This window comes from Rhipicephalus microplus, chromosome 6, assembly GCF_043290135.1.
Source record: "Rhipicephalus microplus isolate Deutch F79 chromosome 6, USDA_Rmic, whole genome shotgun sequence".
NCBI lineage: Eukaryota > Metazoa > Arthropoda > Arachnida > Ixodida > Ixodidae > Rhipicephalus > Rhipicephalus microplus.
The window spans coordinates 75444014-75462742 of record NC_134705.1 but is presented as its reverse complement, the minus strand read 5'-3'; the positions used below and the strand labels follow the sequence as shown (position 1 = coordinate 75462742).

Genomic DNA, 18729 nt, shown 5'->3' with positions numbered 1-18729 from the left:
GCCTTACCCAATGCACCACAGTGCTACCACCCTATGGCGAGTTGTTTTCTGAGGTATATATCTACCAAGTGGCTTTTTGAAAATCGTCCGCGGAACCTTTTTTTTTTTTTTGCGCTCACGCCCATTACTGAACGGAACTGCGTAAGCTGATGCCGGCTCCGGACGCCAGGCAAGCGAGTCAGAGACAGTGGCTCTCTTTTTTTTTACTTTTTTTCTTCTTGCGCCCGCTCTTACTAGCTATAGGCAGTACGTCCGTATGGCGCGGATGTCACGGCCATTTTTTTTATTGCTCGGCTTTCTATAGACAGGATTTTAGTCAGTACGTCGGAGCACGCCACCTATATGCCGTTCGTTATTCAGCATCTGACTGAAAATGTAGGCCCGTGCCCCCCCCTCCTTTCCGACTTTTTTTTTCTATGGCATACTCACCAAAATGGCCCACATCAAAGAGATGCCCCCTCCTCAAAATCTGCCAACGTCCTTGCGGCCGACGTGTCAATGACCGCTTCGATCATACTCATTTGATAAAACCGGAACAAAGTCATAATAGTCATTGAAAAAATAGAGAACCCTCAAGCTTCGCCCTTAGGAGTTCAAAGCGATAGAGATTTTCTCCTGCTAGTGCGTACTTCAAACACTTATAGCATGAAACTTCTTCCAACAAGCTATGCACCCTTTACATCACCTTCAAGAAACAGGCGCAGTAGCGTGTGTGATTTGTAGAGGGTTACCGGCTTCAAACAACAAATTCATTAAGATAATCACATGTTCTAACGCCCTGTTACCATGAGTGCTTGTACCACGCATTATTTCTGCAAAATTTTGCGATGCATTGTGAAGCATGTATACAAGACGGGGGTGTTTCTAAAGCATGCCATTTACTGGATTTCGAAGCAGAAGCTATTCTCAATGTATCCCCCAGCCTGGCTGTGTGGTAAAACCGACGCTTGCCACAAAAACAAGGTGGGTTGGAGCCCCACTTGGACCCAAACAACTCTCGTTCCATCCCCACTGTAGCATAGAATTACCTTGATAGGTTTTTTTTTTATTATTTGCGTCGTGTTGAATTTTTCGGTGTCACATAAGGCGATATTTTTTTCGTTCACAACCATCGATGCTGAAGCGAAGACCGACGTTGAAATTTCAGCGAAACAAGCTCTGTGACGCTAGCGCGTTAAAATGGGAGCTGATAAATAAGAAATAACGGCGAAACAATTTACAGGTGATAGTTTAACCATTTTTTTCTGATTTATCCGAAACCATAGAGCCCTAATTATAACATAGGACACATCGAGGACTAACACTGTTGTTGTCCTCAGTACAAATGCGCACCGCAAAGAAAATCACTTTTCATAAAGATCTATTCCGCCTTTCTCTATTGTGTGATTGGATATGGGGTCGCGACAGTGTCAACGTAATAAATCACACCGTGGCAGAAGCGGGATCAAAACAGGGCACACCTAAAGCATTGCCTATATTCATCGCTCCTCCGGTCACTCTGGAGGAATTTACACTAATATTTTAAGATCAAAGCTCCTTATAGTGGCACCCGTTCGTCCCTCGTAGTCGTAGTCGTAGTCGTAGTGTGTAACCAGTCTTACGCTTTGACCTGCAAGGTGGTGCCGATGGGAGATTTCTCCTGTGCGTTGTTGAACAATATAAAATTCGTAGCGTGCGCGTTAACTAAAAGCCGAATTCTCCTGTCTCTCATTCCCCGTTAGCAGCCATTAGCATGTACATTGAGCACTATCTGACAAGACAGGGTTGCTAGGTTATACTCGCTGGGCGTAACCTCCTTGGTTTTAGACAGGTTTAGCGAGCGCTGAGCCGCAGTGCCATAAATACAGTGAAGTAGCATATGCCATGAACTCAAGGTGGTTAAAGGTGGGAAGTAGGTGCGAAGCGCAAGCCGTACGAAAGTAAAAGCCGAATTTTTCTGTCTCTCATTCCCCATTAGCAGCCATTGACATGTACATTGAGCACTATCTGGCAAAAAAGGGTTGCTGCATTACACTCGCCGGGCGTAACCTCCTTGGGATTAGATAGGTTTAGCGAGCATTGGGACGCAGTGCTATGAATAGAGTGAGCTAGTACCATGAATACCATGAAGTCGAGGTCGTTAAAGGTGGGTAGTAGACACGAACCGCAAGCCGTAAGAAAGTGTGCGTGTGCCACCTCTCGTTTAGTCCTTGGAATGTCCGCTGGATGGTAGTGTTTCTATACTCTATATCGGGAATATATGATGAAAAGATGCGAGATGGTGGTACATGGAGTGTTGAATAGATGGACGAACGGACACACAGACAGATGCATCGACGGACTCACGGATGGCTGCACCGACGGATGGACGCATGGATGGACGCAGGGGCGGATGCATGGACGAACGCAGGGTTGGACGCACAGATGGACGTGCGCACGCACGAACAGACGAACGCACGGACGGTCACACAGACGGATGCATGGACGTACGTAAGCAAGAATGAATGGATGACGGATGCTTCGCCCAACTCTCCATCATTCACTCCCCTGATGACGGATGCTTCGCCCAACTCTCCATCATCCTCTGCATTCACGACTATAAAGAAATGAAAAAGATTACCTGCAGGCATAAAAGCAGCATTTCTGCAAAGTAGAGCCCAGTTACAGACAAATCGACATTAAGGGATGTGAAGGGGGTCTTCCATAGGTTCACTGCGATACCAGCTGCCTCGGCGAATCAAGCGTTCGATGCTCGAACGCGTTATTCGAGGGCCGTAGGTTCGATTCCTGCTCAAGGCAAGTTATTTTTTCACGCACTTTTTCTTTCATCTTCTTTACTTTAAATTGGTTTTAATACCTTCCCCTATACACTCCTTGGTATTATTGTCTGTTATACCTCATTATATTGTGTCAAAACACGGAAAAACGAGTGCCTAGGTATACTCTTCTTTCCATTATATATATATATATATATATATATATATATATATATATATATATATATATATATATATATATATATATATATATATATATATATATATATATATATATATATATATCATGATCATCATCAGCCTGACTACGTCCACTGCAGGACAAAGGCCTCTCCCATGTTCCGCCAGTTAACCCGGTCCTGTGCTTGCTGCTGCCAATTTATACCCGCAAACTTCTTAATCTCATCTGCCCACCTAACCTTCTGTCTCCCCCTAACCCACTTCCCTTCTCTGGGAATCTAGCTAGTTACCCTTTATGACCAGCGGTTATCCTGTCTACGCGCTACATGCCCGGCCCACGTCCATTTCTTCTTCTTTATTTCAACTATGATATCCTTAGCCCCCGTTTGTCCCCTAATCCACTCTGCTCTCTTCTTGTCTCTTAAGGTTACACCTACCATTTTTCTTTCCATTGCTCGCTGCGTCGTCCTCAATCTAAGCTGAACCCTCTTTGTAAGTCTCCGGGTTTCTGCTCCGTAACTAAGTACCGGCAAGACACAGCTGTTATATACCTTCCTCTTGAGGGATAGTGGCAATCTACCTGTCATAATTTGAGAGTGCTTGCCGAATGTGCTCCACCCCATTCTTCTTGTTCTAGTTACTTCAGTCTCGTGGTTAGGCTCTGCGGTTATTACCTGCCCTAAGTAGACATAGTCTTTTACAGCTTCAAGTGCACTATTACCTATCTTGAAGTGCTGCTCCTTTCCGAGGTTGTTGTACATTACTTTCGTTTTCTGCAGATTAATTTTAAGACCCATCTTTCTGCTGTTCTTGTCTAACTCTGTAATCATGAGTTGCAATTCGTCCCCTGAGTTACTCAGCAATGCAATGTCATCGGCGAAGCGCAGGTTACTAAGGTATTCTCCATTAACTCTTATCCCTAACTGTTCCCATTCTAGGCTTCTGAAAACCTCCTGTAAGCACGCTGTAAATAGCATTGGGGAGATTGTGTCCCCCAGCCTTACACCCTTCTTGATTGGTATTTTGTTGCTTTCTTTATGAAGCACTATGGTAGCAGTTGATCCCTTGTATATTTCTTCCAGAATGTTTATATATACTTCATCTATGCCCTCATTCCGCAGTGTCTGCATGACGGCTGATATTTCTACTGAATCAAACGCCTTCTCGTAGTCTATGAAGGCTATGTATAGTGATTGGTTATACTCTGAGCATTTCTCTATTACCTGATTGATAGTGTGAATGTTGTCAATTGTTGAGTAGCCTGTTCGAAATCCTGCTTGTTCCTTTGGTTGATTGAATTCTAATGTTTTCTTTACTCTGTTAGCAATTACCTTTGTAAATAGCTTGTATACTACAGAGAGCAAGCTGATCGGCCTGTAATTCTTCAAGTCCTTGTCATCTTCTTTCTTATGTATTAAGATGATGTTAGCGTTCTTCCAAGACTCTGGTACCCTTCCCGTCAGGAGACACCTCGTAAACAGGGTGGCTAGTTTTTCTAACACAATCTGTCCTCCATCTTTCAGCAGATCTGATGTTACCTGATCCTCACCAGCAGCTTTGCCTCTTTGCATGCTCTCCAAAGCTTTTCTGACTTCTTCTATCATTACTGGTGGGGTGTCATCTGGGTTACTGCTAGTTCTTATAGTATTAGGGTCGTGGTCGTCTCGGCTACTGTACAGATCTCTGTAAAACTCCTCTGCTATTTTAACTATCCTATCCATATTGGTAGTTATTTTGCCGTCTTTTGTCCCTTAGTGCATGAATCCGACTTTTGCCTATCCCAAGTTTCCTCTTCACTGCTTTGACGCTTCCTCCGTTTTTCAGAGCGTGTTCAATTCTCTCCACGTTATACCTTCTGACATCGAATACTTTGCGTCTATTAATCAACTTCGAAAGCTCTGCAAGTTCTATTTTGTCTATTGTACTTGACACTTTCATGATTTGACGCCTCTTAATTAGGTTGCTCGTTTCTTGGGACAGCTTGCCAGTGTCCTGTCTAACTACCCCGCCTCCAACTTCCACTGTACACTCCGTAATGATACTCGTCAGATTATCATTCATTGTATCTACGTTAAGGTTGGTTTCCTCACTAAGAGACGAGTACCTGTTGTGGAGCGACACTCTGAATTCCTGTACTTTCCCTCTCAGTGCTAGCTCATTGATTGGCTTCTTGCGTATCAGTTTCTGTCGTTCCTTCTTCACGTCTAGGTGAATTCGAGACCGTACCATTCTATGATCACTGCATTGTACCTTGCCAACCACTTCCACATCCTGCACAATTCCTGGGTGTGCAGTCATTATAAAGTCTATTTCGTTCTTATCTTCGCCATTAGGGCTCCTCCATGTCCACTTGCGGTTTTCTCGTTTTTGGTAGAAGGTATTCAAAATCCGCAATATATTGCGTTCTGCGACTTCTACTAGTAGCTCTCCTCTGGCGTTTCTAGTGCCGATGCCATAATCGCCTACTGCCCGGTCTCCAGCCTGCTTCTTCCCTACCTTTGCATTAAAGTCGCCCATCACTATAGTATACTGTGTTTTTACCCTACTCATTGCCGATTCGACGTTTTCATAGAAGCTTTGAACTGAAGCGTCATCATGACTGGATGTAGGCGCGTAAGCCTGTACTACCTTCATCTTGTATCTTTCATTCAGTTTAATTACAATACCTACCACCATTTCATTAAGGCTATACTGTTCCTCTATGTTGCCAGCTACGTTTCTGTGAATTAGGAACCCCACTCCCAGTTCTCTTCTGTCTGCCAAGCCCTGATAGCAAAGGACGTGCCCATTCTGTAGCACAGTATAGGCCTCATCTGTCCTCCTAACCTCACTGAGCCGTATTATATCCCATTTAACACCCTCTAGCTCCTCGAATAGTACAGCTAGACTTCCCTCACTAGATAAGGTTCTAGCGTTAAACGTTGCCAAGGTCAGGTTCCGATGGCGGCCTGTAGCCCAGAGATTCTTAGCACCCTCTGCTGCGTTGCAGATCTGACCGCCGCCATGGTCAGTTGCTTCGCAGCTGCTGGGGACTGAGGCCCGTGAGTTATTTGACGTATGCATGTGGGAGGTAGTGGCCAGATACTGCACCAGGGTGGCCCATTCTTCTCTGGTGAGGGAGTGCGTTCCCGGCGGTGGTTACCAGTGAGGCCGCACTCCAGGCCTCTTAATCCAGTTCCGTCAACACGCGGATTTTTTTTCCCGGTTGGGAACTGCGCGGCACCGGGATTTCAACCACGGACCTCTTGCAAGCGAGGCGGATGCTCTAACCACTATGCCATCGCCGCACCCGGATTGTTATGTTCCAAATGTAGGTTTCAGCGGTGTATCAGTCAAGTTTGTGGTTATTTTTATGAAAATATTTTAATGAAATGATATTTCTGCTGATTAAACCCTTAATTAAGGGTCTAGAGAGTACGGAGTTGGGCCTCCGATTAGCCTGTGGGGTGCTGTTTATTAATATATTAAGCGGACAAAATTTAAATTCGTTGCAAAATTACTCTTTTCCAAATCATCGCACAACTTTGCATTTATTGAAACCAAATAGCTTGAAGGGTGAAAAATGACTTCACCATTTACACTGAAATGTTCTCTACTACGGGAAAGATACCGTGCAGTCAGTGAACCAGGCCTACACAAGTGCTTGAATTCTTGGTAGCCTGCAGTTACATGACAAAGTCTATTCAAGAAGACAAAGGCCTCATTTTGTATGCGACATTCTTTCATTAGTGTTGTCATCTGCGTGCCAAGTGTACTGCATCTAGAAGCCCGCAAGCCTGTTTTTCACTTTTCTAGCACGCTTAGCAAACAACGACGGAAAATATCGACGGGGACACAGCACTTTCCCGTTGTACGTTTAGTGCACTTTGAAAGTAAAAACAAATGACCACAAACATGCCCAAGAATACATGTCACAGACCATTTTTGAGTGTGTTTGTGCTAGTCTGCATGAAAGACAAACCAGTATTTGTGCATATTTTATGATGAATTTACAGTCAAACCTTCTCATAACGAAGTTGACGCTCACATGAAAATTACAATATTATGCCCTCAAGTTCTTTGCGGTGCATATTTGCGGTGCATATTACTTTTGCGGTGCATATTACTTTTGCGGTGCATATTACTGCCATGGGCAAGACATATTACAAAAGAGGAAAAACACTGTGCATGAGTGTACCGCCACAGGTACACCACCTGCATTTTTCACAGACCGGTGTATTTAGGAAATAGGGGCTGAAATTATTGGCCTTCGCATAATTGTCAGCTGCTCCATTCTTCAAGCAGGAGAAAAGAGCAACTTTCCTTTTAGTTACATCGTATTGAAAAAATTGATCTGATCAGAAATAAAATGTTTGGCCGTAACATCAGTACGAGAAAGAAAGCGGCACACAGCTGTATCATATGCATTTAATAGTCTTATGAGAGTATGAATCATGTTATATGGTGGTCACATTATCATCTGGCATCATTTGCCAGTCCAAAAGGTCTAAAGCAAGCACCCCTATTGCCAATTCTGTTCAGCCATGCTCTATGCACGAGTTTTCTAGCCAGTTTTTAAATGAGAGTCTGTAGGTGTTTGTTAGGAGACAACAGCAGAAGGGCTTTTTTTCCCCAATTATTGATCAAATGCATTACTCTTGTAAAGCCTGAATGCGCACAATTGAATGTGGAAAATGTAGAGAAAAAGGTCTCGTAGTGTGCTACACTTGTCCAGAATGAGTGTCGGCAAAGGAAAAAAGACAGTTTGCGAGATACTATACGGACAAATCTTGCGGCAATTGTCATGCAGTCTCCATGTTTGCGCACATACTGTACACATGGTTAGCACCTCTGCACACTACTTCGTTTGCCTGCTAGCCACATGAACCCTAAGGACAATAGATTAACAAGCAGCAAACTGTGCCAGTGACTGGTCAAGGTCTTGTGTTGGTGCCAAGCTATGGCACATTTCTGGCTCTTCAGTTGATTTTCTGCGGTTGAAGCTTACCAACACTCTGGCAAATAAGTTCTATAGAAGCCTGCAAGGTGGAAAAATATCTGTGAAACTGGAATGGTCATTCTCCCACTTTGTAGCCCAAAGCTAAAAGGAAGTCTATAAAGCAGCGAAGCTTCTCAGGTGAGGAAAAATTCAGGACTACAAGCGGATAATCTTTTTTAAACTAAAAGTGAATGGTCAAGAAAAACTTGGCACTCGTTCACGCAGTTCATACGTTCATCACAAAAACAAGTTTAGCTTCACTCATAGCCACAGCTTTCCTTATGCCATGTTTTTGTGATGCCATTACAGCACCGCATTACAATACTGTGGTAACTGCGTAATGTGTGTGAAACAGCATCAAGCGCCTTTTGTTATCTACATGAAGGGCTGAGCAGTTATGAAATCGGGATGTCAATGGCCTAGAAGGCATCCTACAACCCACGCACAATGCATGCAAACTTGAAATTTTTTGCAATTCATAGATGGCAGCATAAGCTCAGTGCTCCACGTGTATGTCCTTTAAAAAAACAAAGTGGATAAGCTTCGAGTGTATGAAATTCATGAAGTGAATAAATATCTCAAAATCCACCATTGTTATTCAACATGCTGGGAAGAAAAAAAACGTATTGAAGCAAACCATTCTTCATGTAAGCCTAGCCGTATTCATATTGTGAGAAAACGGGAGTGTCTAATGACAGTTACTGTTACGTCTGTGGTCACTCATTCACAGTCGTCACTGTTAACAATTTGGTGTGCTGGCTGGTCCACCTTTGTCACTTTGCATGATAGGCCCTCAGTCGGCATTTTCCACGTCCTGCAAAAAGGGCTGCTCACAAGTGGACAGAAATTGCCTTTCTAGAGTATCATTGCCGCCACGGTGCATGCCTACACGGCGGTGGTGGTTCTGGCACTCGGCTGCTGACTCAAAAGGGGCAAGTAAGATCTCTACTGTGGTGACCGCGTTATGATGGAGGTGAATTGCTTGAGGCCCATGTGCCTTACAGTGTTAGTATGTGTTAAAGAACCCGAGGTGATCAAAATTTTCGAGAGCCCTCCACCACAACATCGCTTGCAGCCAGAGTCATATATAGTGCGTATATGTGCGTCATATATGCATTATAAATCAAAACAAGCTAGATGTGACTGATTGCAAGGCCTTGACCACCTCATTACCTGAAAAGACAAGTTAACCTTCATCTTGCGTCTTCATCTCTTGCGCTACCAGCTCAATCATGCAATCTCAAAAACTTTCCCAGAATTCAGTTCTCGTAATCAAAAGGCAGTTCTGCAGCATGCTATAACAGTTGACACAGACACATTATTATGTGCGTTTCTAGTAAGCTTGTGTTGTTGTGGTTACGCTGTGCTATCACAGCCTAACCCAGAAACTGCTCAGAGATTGTGTCAGCGTGGTGAACAGTATACTACCTAGCTTTTAGTGCTTGTCAAAGGCCGAGGCGGTGCATGTTAGCCTGCTGAAGCTGTCTATGCAAAGATAGCTGGAGGGATGCCTTGGGTCTTGTTCTGACGTAGGAAATATTACAATGCATTGAAGTGGATTAAAAATTGGGGAAAAAGGAGAAGGAAGACAACAATGTTTCTCCGAATGTGACAGCTTTAATACTTATGTGCTAGCTGCCTTATTAAGGCCCCCTTTAAACAACTCCAAAGCATGTTGCCACATGTACATTTGTGGGGGTGGTGATGCACCCTAAGCATGATTCAGACAGACTGTTAAGGGATATTCACTTGAGGGAGAAATCGGCAGGGGGCACAGGGGGATTGTGTATCACGTGATCACGTCAACACGGATTAGTGCGTGTGTGTAACCTCCCTATGACTCCTCAGCGGAGGCGGCGACCTTTTCCCCGACAGGACAAATGATCCCTCGCCGGTGTGGGATATGGCAGAATTTTGGGCTCTTGTCTGGCCACATTGTTTCACTTGCTTTTGCAAAGAGCGGCAGTGGCTGTTCAGTCTGCAGCTGCATGGTTGTCTGCAGCATGTTAGCAGCTCATCAAATCGCTAGTATAAGCCACCAGAGTAGTCTGTAACACTGGTCTCCCCCTCCGTTCACCTCGCCCATGTGAGTGAGAGACATTTCGGGGGGACTTCTCCTCGCCTGTTGGCGTCACTAGGCTCCACAATTACACGTGTGAATTTGTCGCTCAAGTGAACACCGCTTCAGCTGGTAACCTTGCTCAACCTCGTGTTTTTTTCTTGAATATATATATATATATATATATATATATATTCAAGGTCGTAGGTTCGATTCCTGCTTACAGTTGGTAATTTTTTCATCCACTTTTCTTTCTTCTTATTTACATTCCATTAATGTTAATAACTTCCCCTGTACATTCCTTGGCATTACTGTCTGTTATATCTCATTATTATTGTGTTAAAAACACGGAAAACGAGCCCTTAGGTATACACTTCTTTCCCTTATATATATATATATATATATATATATATATATATATATATATATATATATATATATATATATATATATATATATATATATATATATATATATATATATATACCTGACAAAAACAAGACAGATATGTAATGACACAGCAGTCGATTGACACAATGACACGCTCCGGCTGCCATTACAGTAATAATAATACTCGGGGTGTAACACCTAAACTTCACGGCATGGTTATTACGGATGTTCTATAGCGGAGGGCTCCGGAAACTTCCAACTACCAGGAGTTATTTAACGTGTATATAAATGCGATGCTAACAGGAGTATCTAGTAATCGTATGGAAAGCTGGCCGAGTAAATTTGAGAACATTCAAGGTAACATTTTGCCGCGCACAAAGTGAACTGTGTGCGCGCAAAAATGTAAATAAGCAAAGAATTTTCAGCCTCAATGTGTACTGGTCTTGAGTACCAAATTGATCTCTACCGGCCTTGATTACGAGCGAAAATGCTCGTGCGACACCGATATCATGCTGCGGTGTGAAACCAAGCCTGGCTGCGTGCGTAAGTTTGAGCCACAGCCACTTCGACGGCGTCAAACAGGAGGTGGCAGCCACATTTCGACAAGAACTAAATGAAAACAAAAAAATAGATATCTTTACCTCTCTTTTCATACTCATTTTAGCGTTCTCAAGGTTACTTTGAGGTTATTTTACTTTGACGTAAGGTTATTTTACTTTGACGTAACGCAAGCAGCAAGCGAGCTTCAACTAAGTAGCGCACACACAAAAAATGGTAAAGTCCACGTACAGTGGGAATCGATATGCGAAGCACGAATGAGAAAGGTCGATATGTCACTTTAAAATCTGGACAACGTTGCGAGTCGGATGCAGATTATCCCGAACATGATTTCCATGCACGATTATCATGTTTGAACATGTCATTTACCATTGTCGTCTATTCGCGTAACGTGATACCAAATTTTGAATTGTGCAGTTTGTGGAACGGCCACGAGCACGCTATGAGCGTAGCGTGTGGTCATGTTTTCCATGACACGTATGTCATGATTATCGTTTTTGAAAGTGTCCTTTACTTTCGTCGTGAATTCACGTCACATGATACCATATTTGGTTATGTAGAGCTAGCGAAACGGCCACAAGGATGCTGTGGGCATAGCAGTGATATTTAACATGACACGCATGTCATGAATATTATGTTTTGACGTGTCATTTGCCTTCGTCGTCCATTCACGTCACGCAATAACAAATTTGGTATATGTGGAACTAGCGAAACGACAGCGAGCGTGCGATGCTCGTAGCATGTAGTGATGTTCTCACATGACACGCACATCATGATTGTCATGCTTGCATCAGTCATATACCTTCGTAATTGATTCACGTACCACGTAGTACCAAAGTTTGTGTATGCGAAGCTAGCGAAACGATCGCGTGCAAATTATGAGCGGGTCATGCAGTCATGTTCTTACACGGTACGTGTCTCATGGTTATCATGTTTGCACTAGTCATGTACTTTCATCATCCATTCACGTCCGGTAATACCAACTTTGGTATATGTGAAGCTAGTGAAATGACCACGAGCACACTACGAGCGTGGCGTTTAGTTATGAATTACATTATAAATGTCATGATTTACACAATAGGGTCCGTCACTTATGTTAGCCATACCGTCATGTCGTACCATAGCAATTTTGCAATGTGTCATGTGACCGAAACCACCGCAAAAGCAGCAAGATAATGATATGTGAATCATTACATTCATAAGATACATGTTTTGATTTTCATGTTATGACTTGTCATTTATGATCGTCATACAGTCATGTTATGCTATACCAATTTCGATATCGATACCATTATCTAAACTGCCAGGAGAGCTAAAATAGTCGTAGGTGGCTAGATAGATAGATAGATAGATAGATAGATAGATAGATAGATAGATAGATAGATAGATAGATAGATAGATAGATAGATAGATAGATAGATAGATAGACAGATAGATAGATAGATAGATAGATAGATAGATAGATAGATAGATAGATAGATAGATAGATAGATAGATAGATAGATAGATAGATAGATAGATAGATAGATAGATAGATAGATAGATAGATAGATAGATAGATAGATAGATAGATAGATAGATAGATAGATAGATAGATAGATAGACAGACAGACAGATAGATAGATAGATAGATAGATAGACAGATAGATAGATAGATAGATAGATAGATAGATAGATAGATAGATAGATAGATAGATAGATAGATAGATAGATAGATAGATAGATAGATAGATAGATAGATAGATAGATAGATAGATAGATAGATAGATAGATAGATAGATAGATAGATAGATAGATAGATAGATAGATAGATAGATAGATAGATAGATAGATAGATAGATAGATAGATAGATAGATAGATAGATAGATACGCTCTAAGTCACCGAAGTTCGCTAAAAAATACTTCGCATTAAAAAATTGGCTATTATACAACCGCAATGTTTTTTTTTCTTGTTCGTACCCAGGCATTATGGTTGACGCATTATGCCTGGGTACGAACAATGCTCGGTGAACACAAAACGCTCAAAGCAGCATGCTTTCTAATATCCACACCGATACGGCAGCACAGAAACTAAAAACACACGAATAAAACCAAACACGCTTCTTCTGATGCGCCAAGTATGTGTCTCCGATGGCCAGACACTTCGTGCGGAATGCGGCGAGCTGTCTGGCATGGTATGTCTAGGTACATTGTCAATTCATTGCCAGTCTTCACTGTGAGATAACGCCGACACTGTGCGCTCTTATCTGCGCCCTTAGGTTTTGGTTGATTGATTGATTGATTGATTGATTGATTGATTGATTGATATGTGGGGTTTAACGTCCTAAAACCACCATATGGTTACGAGAGACGCCGTAGTGGATGGCTCCGGAATTTTGGACCACCTGGGGTTCTTTAACGTGCACCCAAATTTGATAACACGGGCCTACAACATTTCCACCTCCATCGGAAATGCAGCCGCCGCAGCCGGGATTCGATCCCGCGACCTGCTGGTCAGTGGCCGAGTACCTTAGCCACTCGGCCACCGCGGCACGGCAACCCACTGAGGTGAAGTGAACGTTTCCGGGTGTGTGCATCGTTTCTTTTGATTATATTTTTTTTCAGTGCTATGTCACTGCATACGTAATTGTGGTACTTTTGAATTAAGGTCGATGCGCCACCTGGTGTCGTTTAGACGAACTAAACCGCTCGTGTACAGAAAAGCTGGATATGAGTAATTAGGTGACTGATATCTATGTTGTGGCTGACCACAATATAGAAGTATGCTAGAAGTTTTTGTAAAGAGTTGAAGCATTCGACGACCGACTCGTTATGCGATTCGCATTGTGTGACGCCTGGCTGTTCCTTCTTCGGTCCCAAATGCTTCTTTACACATATAAAAACGCAATTCTTTACCCAACATGAAGCCTGCCTATAGTCAGCTTCAAACAGAGTTTGAAGCACCAGCGTAGCTCACTAGTAGGATGCTAGGTTGGCATGCGTGGGGCCAGAGTTCGAATCCTAGTTTCCTCTCGGTATTTTTATTTCGTTTTTGTTTTCTCAATTTTTACGAAATTAGTACGCACACCAGAGGCACTGGACAACTACGGCACCGAAAACGACCCTTGTTCTGCTCTCATAACAGCTTTAAATATTGAAAGAGTAATTAATAGACGTTCTTTTATAGGGAGCATAGATAGTTAAAACAGACACCAGTGTACCGATATTTGTGATATTTGTCGAATGATTTATGGTGAATTATCCTTTGCTTTCCTTTCACGTCACCACAGGCGATGCGCACTGCCACCCAGACGAGGTTGATGCTGACTGGAATGTTTGCAAAAACGACGGTTCCGAGTTAACCTGTTATAAGAACCCCGATGGCGGCCAATGCATATGCGTATGCAGTGAGTGCTTTCGATTTTTTTTCCATTATGGTGAAATAGGTTGACATTTTACTGCATATTCGCAGTGATTGTCTGAAGAGCAGTTCAAGATCACTTGTTCTTTTACCATGGCTGTCTGCATTCTCTTCGTGTCTTCAGAGGCTGCCTACATTGTCTGCATGGTTGCCGACCTCGCCTTCTGTAAATTGCTTTTGCTTAAAGATAAGTAAACTCGTAAGAATACTCATCTCTTGCAAAGTGAGTTTTCGCAGCTATATCCATAAGGTACGCAGTATGCCCAGAAAATCCGTTAGGCAGTTATCTACAAAATCCTCATGTACCCAATACCTCGCGTGCACGCAGTCATTGAGCACTGTAATGACAGGTCTAATGCGTTTCTGAGCGCGTTAATCACAATGGCTGTTTGAATAAGTTGTTCAATAATGATGCCTAATTGTTGACCCTACCCCATATTATAAATGCATGAATTATCTTTTTGCAGTAGTTTTTACCGGTAACCGAGTTCATGATTTTGCTTTTACTACAATTGTTTGACAGTGTGTTTTTATAATGCCAATGTATATTCCTTAATTTTTATGCCATTTTGTTTTCTGGATTTTTCTTGTGTTTTCCATCATTATGGGTTTGTGTAAACAAATACTCGCTTTCATATGCCCTCTCTGCTGTATTCTCTAATGACGTTGGCAATAATGTTAAATAAATAGATAATAAAAGACAGGCGGTCACAGACGTGGCAGCCAAAGAAGTGCCGTTAGACAAACTGCCAGGAAAATCGGGCGTTTGTCCCGGCGAACACGATCTCGCAATCAGCACGTTGACGTTGTGCTCGCAACGCCACTGCGTTGTTGCAAGCATTCTGCATCGCGAGCTGACCCGGCGGCGGGCTTTGCAATGTGTACCCACCACCAGCAATTTCATCCAGATTAGCGAATTCAATTTCGATTCAATTTCTATTTCATAAAAATTTTTATTGTTTTTGTCCAAGAAACAAAAAGACGCTAGGCTAAAGGCATATAGCCTGACAGAGAGCCAAAAACCCTTGTGCATAACTCGTACAGCACAGGTATTTGTATATTATTCAAACTTGATTTAAAAAAACAACACAGAAACAACAGCGTTCTCGGTATCCAGACGATCGTGAACAAAAGAAGCAATAAAGAAAATAGGTCACGTAAAACTTTTCATGTTACATTGAATGTGCCTTTGACTATACAGAACGCCTCGTACCTAACAAAATTATTGACCACTCAAGAAAAAGATTAGTCTAGAACAATGGGGACATGTGATGAATAACATTGTAGTTAGTATAACACATTTAGTAGAAATTTCTATTGCTGGCCGATTACCATTGCTTACATCAGTAACTTTTTCTTATCAATCAAGCCATGGATTTTCCTGCGTGAGCCCTTTTTTCTTGCAGCTTGAAGGACGTTTCCGTGCAATGAAAATTAGGCATGTGTTCAAATTTGTTTATTTATCGGTCGTTTGATACCTCAACGTTCGTTTGCCATAATTTGTTCCTTTTCATTGCAGACGGCGTAAGCTTTGGCGGGTGGGATAAGTCTGTCGTCCTGCCCTTCTGTTGTGCTCGTACAATTTTTTCTGTATATCATTTGCAAAATTTTAATGTACAATACTTGATGATCATGAAGCGTAATATATTTTCCGAATAGAGGTGTTGTCCTTTTTTGCATAACTTTCTTGGTAATTGGAGTACAGGAGGAGAACTCTATTCTGTAATAGCAAAAGTCTCTTATATTCAGTTTTAGTAGTTCTTCCCCATCCGAACTCCATAGAAAAGCTTAGAATGAAAAAGACAACTGTATAGGTGTTGTTACAACAAAAGAGTAATCTATTGGGAAAATATGTGCATATTACCAGTACTTTCTGATAAGTCTGTACGCAGTTGGCATGGCTTGTAAGCTGCTGGATCATCGGTACGTAGTTGCTGCCGCTACTCGCCCTCCAGGGCCTGTTTTTGTATCAAGCGAGCCGTCACATTTTCAATTCTGGCACGCTTCTGCAGTTCTTCGTGGCTTATGCATGCGAAAGTTTTCAGTAGAAACTAATGCACGTGTGCTTGGCACGGCGACTATGGTACTACGGCTGCGACAGGATGAATGACGTCACTCACAGCATAGCCGATGGCCCGCGCGCTTGAGTACGACGCTGAAAACGACGTAACTGATAGCACAGCCAATGGAGACGCCTCGCGACACTGGTCTCGAATGGTTTTCTATTTCCCCTAGCCGTATACAGCTTTCGTACTGAAAGAAAATCGGGGAGGAAAAAATAAGGCTGCCTAGCTCCGCACTTCCGACAGGGTTGCCTTCACTTGTGTGAAATTACCTCGATTTTTTTTGCTATAACTCCAATGCAAATACTCCTGTCCAGCATTGCTTACAGATGCCTCGATGTCTTATATTCGCGTGTTTCTGTGGTGAGGGTATGTGCATTTCGTAAAGTGCATGAGTGCAGCCAGGGCGCGTTTTGCAAAACGCGAAAGTGCACTGACGCAAAAAAGACGACGACCTCATGAGGGCACGCACAGTTTGGTGGTGTCATGGCCACTGGATAAAAAATACATATCGGCCTGTTGCCTGCCACCGAAGCGGCGTCCCGGGCACAGTTCATTCACCTCATGCCCGCTCTGGGGCCAAACCTCGTCCCAGAAGTGTTTTCACACGTACGCGCGCCAGTGGCTCCTATAAGGCCGTAAATAGCGACTTTTGTATTCACACACTTCAGTTAGATACTTCAGTCGCTTTTAAAAGTGCCTGTTACGCAGCATGTGACTTTTTTTTTTCTGTCGCGGGACAATCTTCTGAAGAAAGGGCCTGAATATTATATATAACTGCTGCTGGTTTGACTGACCTGAAGTGAAAACAACTGTTTTATTGCGAACAATTGGTTGTCCGTGGTACTGCAAGCTAAAGTTTATTCTCGCGATTGACGTGCACAGCGCCACACAAGAGCTTCGTGGCATCATGCCGCTAAAAAAGCACTATCTGTTACAAACGTGCACCCATTAGGAACCGTACTCAAGCACAGAAAATATGAGTCTAGCTGCCCACACACACGATCAAGTAAACTAGTGCCCGTTCACACACAAACCACACGAGAGAGCACACAAACGCTCTCAACCCTGAGGCGACACATTGCTGCACAAAGTGGCGCCTGCCTTGAGTATTGAAGCGATGACGTTCTTCCTTCCCTGTTGATCCTTGGCGAGAAATGGTCTTCGGCGAGACTTCGCGCGCCATAAATATATCAGGGTACATTCTGTTCGCGCTCACAATTATCGCATAATATAAATGCGAGCGCGGACAGAATGTACCCTCATTCCTGACGAAGGCGAGACTCTGGTCGAAGCTGTCGAAATAAACGCTTCCGTTGTTACCGTTGTCACGGAGGATCTACTTGACTATGTGCAACGCTACAACCACTTTCTATATATATATATATATATATATATATATATATATATATATATATATATATATATATATATATATAAATTGTTGAGACGTTTATTGGCGGACACTTGTCGACGATGCTTGACAGCGGCAGTCAATGCGGGTACCGACTCTCTGCACGAGCTGCTCTTCCTCTTGCTAAAAAGGGCAACCCACTAGAAGGCGCTGGAGAGGACGACCCAATGTTCGAAGGCTTCACCACAACTACCCCGGGTACGAAGAGGGAGCCGCCTGGCAATCTAGCAGCTGGTTACTATGACCGGGTCGTTGTAGGCTTTGAGGCGCTCCACGTTGACAATGTCGCGCCCTCGACGGCGCATATCCGAAGATGGTTCGATGGGTTCGATCAAGTAATTTACAGGGGAAGTGCGTTCGACGACACGGTAGGGGCCTTCGTATTTGGGTAATAGTTTTGAAGATAGGCCAGTTGAAGTGGTAGGGATCGAGAGCCAGACGAGCGCTCCAGGGAGGAACATGGGCGCAGTAGTGCTGGTGTCAGCGCGAATGCCTTTTTGCCGCTCTTGATCATGCGCTGTAAAGGTCCTTGCAAGCTCTCGACACTCTTCAGCAAGCTTGGCTGTAGCAGAAATAGGCGCCCACTCTGACGGATCTGGCTTGTACGGAAGTATAGTGTCGATGGTGTGCGACGGGTGCCTTCCATATAATAAAAAGAAAGGTGAAAAGCCAGTAGTGCTCTGAGGGGCGGTGTTATATGCGTAGGTGACGAAGGGTAGAATGGAATCCCAATTTGTGTGATCGGCGGCGACGTACTTGGAGAGCATGTCGCCGAGCGTACGGTTGAAGCGTTCAGTGAGGCCATTCGTCTGCGGGTGGTAAGCGGCAGTTTTGCGGTGAACAACGTTGCACTCTTTGAGAATGGCTTCGACGACTTCAGACAGGAAGACGCGGCCTCGATCACTGAGCAGTTCCTGAGGTGGACCGTGT

General features: G+C 43.3%; 1 protein-coding gene across 3 annotated transcripts in view; it reads left to right on the top strand.

The window, feature by feature from the left end:
• The window catches only part of LOC119167590 (uncharacterized), a 190976-nt gene that overhangs the window by 87224 nt on the left and 85023 nt on the right, over window positions 1–18729 (top strand). For all 3 annotated transcript variants that reach the window (XM_075866078.1, XM_075866079.1, XM_075866080.1), the window contains exon 4: window positions 14192–14308. In XM_075866078.1, the coding sequence (XP_075722193.1) occupies window positions 14192–14308 (117 nt within the window). The remainder of the gene's footprint in view (window positions 1–14191; window positions 14309–18729) is intronic.